The following is a 7,566-nucleotide window of genomic DNA, read 5'->3' on the forward strand; positions in this document are numbered from 1 at the left end:
TATATATATATATATATATATATATATATATATATACTGTATATATACATATATATATACTGTATATATACACCTTGCTACGTGTACTGCGTTAGGCTAGCCGAGACTTGTCATTTGCACTGATATATTGTTGCTCTTTTGTTAGTTTTGACTGCTTTTATTGTCCTCATTTATAAGTCTCTTTGGATAAAAGCGTCTGCTAAATGACTAAATGTAAATGTAATGTAAATGTAAAGTCTACGGTATAGCCTCAGAACCTGTGTTTCCCCGGCAGACTTCTGCCATTTCCAAGAGGGTTACAATCACCTCTAATCTTCCATATGCACCTAAACGGTTGTTCATATGTGTAACTGATTCCGAAACCTTCTCCAGGAAGGATGGGACTTCTGCAACGTTCCTGTTCCGAGTGGAGTGGGTACATTTTCCCAGTGTTATCCAATCTCAGTGGGTAGTGCTACGACAACAGTGACTGGCCTTCTTGTTGCGAGTCCCGGCCTACACCAAAAAGGGGCCCGGGCGGCTCGCTCAGGACACTGGAAGAGGCAGCATCCATGGCACTTTGGTAGGGATTACCAATTCGTCGGTCACCGAAGTGACGTCGAGAGTGACCGACTGAAAGGGAACGTCTCGGTTACGTATTGTAACCCTCGTTCCCTGAAGGAGGGAATGGAGATGTCACGTCCTGTCGCCACGGCTGCTGTACCACCGCTGAGCGGCTGGCTCACCGGCTCGGCTCCTCAGCGAAAACCTGATTATGCGCTGCACCGGCTGCCTACTTATATTCACGCTGTGATTAGCGGCAGCTGGATGCAATAATCGCATGCCAATGTGCATTGGCTCGTTTAGTTTACACTCGAAGTGGATTGGTCTCTCTGGTGAGATTCCCAATTCGTCATCACTGACATGACATCTCCGTTCCCTCCTTCGGGGAACGAGGGTTACAATACGTAACCGAGACGTTATTTTAATTAACCATTTGTGATCCATGATGAAAGCCAAAATGTCAAGGACAGAAAAGAGATTAAAAGTTTCCATACTTTTCCTTGTGACGAAGAATTTAATTTAAATGAAAATTTACTATAGAATAAATTCATATTAAATGCAGTTAGTTGAACTGAAGTTTTTTTTTTTTTTAATCTACCTATATACATGTAGGACTTTTTTGACTACCTATGTAGGACTTAAGTACATCTATATATCTCATTTCAAAATTACTTCTATTGTCTTTGAAATGTGGTTAAAGTATACTTCCTAATGTACTGAGAAGCATTATGGAAAACTACAATATACTTTAATGTCATTTATATTTAAACTTGTATGTCATGTATTTAAATATATTTTTAAATGTATATTACAATTATTTCTAATGATGAAGTTGATTTAGTACTTTCAAAGTATATTAACTTTAAATGTAATATTGAATACATTTAAAATTATAATCAAGTACTTTACATGTGTTGTATTATGTTAGTCAACACATCAAAATAAGTGTACTTTAAAGCACGACAAAGCATGTTTATTAAAACAATGATTTAAAATTTACTTTAAAGTACAACTTAATTTGACACTTATTTTTTTTGTACTTAAGTGTACTTGCAGTAAATGTGTTAAGAAACTATCATGAAAATGTACTCTAAATACACTTAAGTTGCCTTTTATTTATTTACATTACATTATATGCAAGTACATGTTTTTTTTAATATACTAGATTTGAAGAACACTACAAGTGCACATTCAATACAATTAAGCACTCTTTTTTTTCATAAGGATTTACTTAAGTTAAGTTTACCTTTCGCTAGTTTAGTTTTAATTTACTTACATTTCTAGTGGCAAGCAATTTGTGTCCGCACTGAAGATGAAAATGCTGTGCAGCATGACACAATCACAGCCAATCAAACCATATTTTGATGTCAACAAGATATCACTCATTTAGGTTGTTTGGAACAGAAACACAGATTTACATTGTTAGAATCTTATGGATTAGTCATAGTAGGACATGGTATTTAGCAATTTAACACCAACAAGCCTCCTAACTTGCAAAAAATGAAGATTAAAGTCAGTTTTTTTGTTCCGTTGTGATATTTTATAAAAAAATGTAAAGTGTATTTTACTGTTTTGTGCGTGCTGCTCTTTCCCAGCTTTGGGGAAAATTCACATGAGACACAAACTTCATACCAGCCAAAGGTCAAGAGGATCGCTATTTGACACAGGAGATGGGTGGAGCCACTGCAACTTATTTGTGGGAACTACCCCTTCCATGTGGGCCAACATACAGCCAACTTCATACTCACACAGTTGCATACACTATGTAGATCTAAAGAATGTACATCTGCTACAAGACCAACACATCCCAAAAATGTCAAAGGCTGTGCTACTTGCAGTGTCACTCGGGCTGAGAGCTTCTTCCCCTCGGAACAATTTTACATCCTGTCTCGATCCCTCTAATCGAACACAATAGATTTTCCCCCAATTGTTTTGCTTTTTTGACCGAGCAGATTATTTTGGCAGGCGATGTAGCAGCGTTTTTCCTGTCCTTATCACCAACAGACATCTTTTGTGCAGTGCTGGTCCACCCATTCAAACCAGCATAGAGTGCACACACTTACTTAATGTGCACTCTTATCCTCGTGCACAACCTCAGGAACCACCCTGTGACCACATCCATTTCCTCTTCCCTTATATGGCCAAAGGAATTTCCAACAGAAGACAATTATTGACAATAAGACAATAATTATGCAATTATTTTTTAAAAAGCTCTATTGCAAAATTAACTAGTATATCATTGCGGCACTTTTATTGACATTTTTAGGCAGCAACTATTTCACTTTCTTTGATTTTCTATCCAAACATAGGTCAGACAACAAGAGCCAGTAATCGACCTCAAGGGATGAACATAATATCGTCAAATCTTCCCACACACAAACAAACAAAAGGTGCTTCAAATTACCATACTTTGAACTTCCTGACAATCAAACTTTTCCATCCCTTCCCAAAATGCTATTCTTCAAGTATTTCCATTAGAACAAAGGGGTCAAATAAAGTGCTGAATATCCATGACAACACTATGGCATAACTATAAAACATATTTAAGGGTATCGAATGCTGTAAAATCGCTCAAAATGCTTTTCAAATGACAGATCTGAGCATTGATTTATCATGTCAGATCTTTAATTAAATCATTAATCATATGTGTTTGGAAGGCTAACAGCATAATTACTGAGATAAATGCAGATACATCTGTTTTACCTGCACAAATCTCATACCAGCTGGCCTCCATTACACATGGAAATAATAATATCCAGCTCTCAAATACAATTAAGACAAATTTAGGTCAATTTTGGATAATTGTGCATTTGGCCTTGAATTGGAAAAGGCTCAAAGTCAGAGACTCAATGTGTTTATGGGCATGATCATGTTAGATTTAGACTGAATCCAAATGTTTAGAAAACTTCCAAAATGTGCAAAACTGTGTTTAGGATCTCTAACTTTCTTCATCATGCAACATATTTTTTTGCTGCCCAAGTGAGGTCACCTACAATGACCATACCCTGCAGGCCGGATCATTGCCTGTCTAAAAATAGCTTGGCCTGCATGAAACCTGAAATCACTACACTCCTTGTACCAGTATAATGCACAGCCTCAGCCTACTGCTGTCACAAGTTTTTGATCAGGGAGGTACAAAATCTGATAAGGCTTTAGACAAGGACGCTTCTTCTATTCAGTGAAATGAGTTTAAATTAGTTAAAAAAAAAAAACATGATATTAATACCTTGTTGTATAAAGAGCTCTTGGCAGATGTAAAACTTGTAATGTAAAAAAAGAGTGAAAACAGCATTTTCTGAAAGAAAACCTTTCACTGACTGCATCACAATCTCTTTAAGTGCAAACTGCCATTTCAGATGCACTTACTGTTCAAAATGAACATTTGTATCAGCAGACAACCTTGGAATAGACCTGACTGAAACTTGAGACCAAACTAAAGTATAGAATACCGTGAGAGTGACTGAATGATTATATACTTGTCTTTTAAACTGAGTTAGTGGAATTATGAGATTTAAATATTATTATAAAATCACCTTATACAGTATGCAATATCTTCTTCAAAAAACAAGGTGCCAAGATACATACCACAGCTAGATCTACAGCTAAAAGAATGAGGTTACAGCTGAAGGAGCTTTTACAGGCAGCTGGCAAACTATCAGCCCTTTTGAACTTGCTGTGTTTGCTGCTGGTGATGTGCGGTTGCCAGAAACACATATCAGCATGTGGATCAGGAAAAGAAAGATGTTCTCATGTTGAAATCATCCTCAGACTGTAAGAGGAGTTCATCAAAACTCACGTGAAGACTGCTGTCCAGTGGTAAAGCTACTACTATTCTGTCCACGGCAGCCATTAATCTGTACAAAACATAATAACAGTGATTATGATAACCTATTGAATAACCTATAATCTATACCGCCCAAATGAGAGTCCAAACAGCTGATAAAAACATCCATCAATTAACATCTTATGAAGTGAAGAGCTGCGTGTTTGCAAAGGTACAAATACTTAGTTGAAGCATTTTAACTTTTAAACTGTCACTTCAGGCCAAAATACGAGTCCATAATCCATAACGTTTCCTCAAGTGAAAAAGTCCATTCCTTGTTGTCCTCTCATATCAAAATCCACCGAGACATATTGTCTAGAACTGTTTTTCTAGTAAATGGTGCTTGATCTGTGCATATTTCGCTCCTGATTCAGACAAGATGATTTTTTTTCACTGGAAAAAGCAATATCATAGATAGAGGACTCATATTCTAGGCCGGTGCAACAGATTGAAGTTAAAAAAAGTCTTAATGATGGATTTGTCTATTACAAACACAGCTTTTCACTTCACAATATGTTAATTGATGGACTGGAGTAGTGTGGATTATTTCTGGATTATTGTGATGCTTTTATCAGCTGTTTGGACTCTCATTCTGACAGCACCCATTCACTGCAGAGGATCCACTGGTGAGCAAGTGATGTAATGCTAAATTTGGCCAAATCTGAAGAAGAAACAAATCCATCTACATCTTGGATGGCCTGAGGGTGAGTAAACGTTCACAAATTTTCATTTTTGGGTGAACTATTTCTTTAAAGCTTGCATCTCAACATCCAATCAATAACCGATGCATAAAACCAATCCCCATCCTACAGGTTTTCTTTTTCAACAATCCATTATATACTGGGATATACATCACAATATAATAAAGTAAAGTTCTGTCACTATTTCCATTTAATCACAACTTTTAACAACCCTGTCTTCTTGGAAATTTGCTTTTTAACATTAACATTGAGATTCTAGAAATTTAAATCTAGTTAATGAACAGTTCACCCCAATGCAGCATTATTCATCTTAAATAGCTTTCCAAATTAACACCAGCATTAGGAGGCATCATTGAAAAAAAAATAAAAAATGTACACACATACTGTCAGTTTGTAAGTATTAAAACATAACCACTCACAGACTCCAAACACATTTTCCTCATTAACTTCAGGCCAGTGTTTAATCTCTCACTGGGATACCAGTTGGTTAAATTACCACCAACAACCATGGGAGAAATGAAATGTGGCTTTAAAATAAAACAAGCTTTGAATGAAAGGAACATGCACACTGAAAATATCTGTAAATAGCAAACATTTGTGAATTGCAATTGAGGAACTTGTAATACAAACAAGGTCACTCCCACTCATCTTAAGGTTTCGTTCATAAATGAGGCACAAATCCGACACCACAATCTGTACTTAATTTTGTCCACTTAATATAGTAAAATTAAAAGCACACTTACTGCGTTGACCTCTGTTGTAAGGATAAGGACTGCAAAGAACAACAGAAAACACCTGCAATATGAAAAAATAGTGACTGAATATGTGTGCAAAGGGAAAACACATGCTTCTACAATACAAAGAAACAACAAATTTTACCTTAATGTGTTCCAGTGCTGTAGATGGTTCTCACCCTCCATGTGAGCCAGAAAACAGATCAAATCTCTCCTTCTGCTCAATTCCAGTATCTTGTTACTGCATACTCAATGATCTGAAAGTTACAGATTTATGATCTGAAAGTTACAAACTAATTCTCACTGTTCATATTTAAATTATATGTACTGGTATCTTTGTAGATCTCATGTTCCTTGCTAATAGATCCATAAGGCGGCAGCTGTGTTTTGGAACATGCTAACTGGTTCTGGTCCAACATGTCATTATCTTAAAGACCTTCATGGACCAGCAACGAACACACTAGCTCAAGGCGATCAAACTAATAGTTGCTAGTCGCTTCTTATAGCTAACATTTGGTACCATTTGTTAATGCGTCAAACTACGGTGACGCATTGATGCCACACACATTTTTTTTTTACTCAGTTATGTCGTAATAACGAGATATGTCGTTTTAACGACATCTTTTCTCTTTAAAACGACATCTTTTCTCGTTAAAACGACATCTTTTCTCGTAATAACGACATCTTTTCTCGTTAAAACGAGATCAAAACTGGGCTTAATATTTCCTTATTTGAATGACTGAAGTTTGATTTAACAACAAATCGAAATACGAAAAAAAATAAATAAAGAGATTTTATAATAATAACAATAATAATAATAATGATGATAACAACAACAATAATAATAATAGCCAAATAATATTAATAAGAATAAGAATAATAGCCTAATAATAATAATAATTATTATTATTATTGTTATTATTTCGTTCTGTTTGAAAACGAGCAAACGAAAATGAAGCTAGATTTTTCGTAGGCCTATTTTTGTTCGTGGGTAAACAAATGATGCTTTGATACTTTAGTCTGATTATATATTAATTATGTAGGCCTATTAGTGATTATATATTATTAAATGATATCTTTAGCTGAATCAAGCCACGCATAGCACCGCGCATCGCGTTCTTCTTATGGCTAAAATTCCAGGCTTTGCTTTATACTTGAAGGAATAGGCTGCGCTGCGCCTGGGTGTGAGCACAACATACAGATGAGCTCAGACGGGAAATACTGTACAGAACCTCTTGTTGGATTTAGGCTACACGAATTAAATAAACACACATTTGTTTTCGATTGTTTTATTTAAGTAGACCTTTAGACATAACAAGATGCGCCAGAAAGCGCTCCCTGTTATTTTACAAAAGCAATTTGTAACGTTTTGTTGTTATTGTGGAAGTATAGAAAATAAAGCAGACATTTCTTTCCTCTGTTATCGTGTAGCCTAATGGATCTCGCCGCCTATACAACAGCCAGGGCTGCGTTTCTCGATAACGATTGATCTTAGCACTTAAGAGCGTTTTCTACGAGTCATTTTACGATCATCGATCGTTCGTTCATGTGCGTTTCCCAAAAATGCACTTAACCCAGTCGCGTGTAGCCGTGTTTTAAGTGCTAAGTGCTACTCGCTATCCGTTTGTCAAGTGCTGAAATGTCACCTTATAAAATGGCTCGTAATTGTAGTACACGCTCGTTTATTGAAATGTTAACCTACCTAATGCTGCGTTCCAGACAACTCGGATATAATAACTATTATATTATATTATATTATATTATA

At 36.0% G+C, this 7,566-nt stretch overlaps 1 protein-coding gene across 1 annotated transcript in view; it reads right to left on the reverse strand.

The window, feature by feature from the left end:
- The window catches only part of col4a2 (collagen, type IV, alpha 2), a 113,076-nt gene that overhangs the window by 104,178 nt on the left and 1,332 nt on the right, over window positions 1-7,566 (reverse strand). Inside the window, exons 2-3 of the mRNA XM_016505341.1 lie at window positions 5,947-6,058; window positions 5,811-5,862 (exon numbers count right to left, since the gene is read on the reverse strand). Coding sequence (XP_016360827.1) covers window positions 5,811-5,862; window positions 5,947-5,987 — 93 coding nt within the window. The 5' untranslated portion in view covers window positions 5,988-6,058. The remainder of the gene's footprint in view (window positions 1-5,810; window positions 5,863-5,946; window positions 6,059-7,566) is intronic.

This window comes from Sinocyclocheilus anshuiensis, unplaced genomic scaffold (genome assembly GCF_001515605.1).
Source record: "Sinocyclocheilus anshuiensis isolate Anshui unplaced genomic scaffold, SAMN03320099.WGS_v1.1 scaffold1094, whole genome shotgun sequence".
NCBI lineage: Eukaryota > Metazoa > Chordata > Actinopteri > Cypriniformes > Cyprinidae > Sinocyclocheilus > Sinocyclocheilus anshuiensis.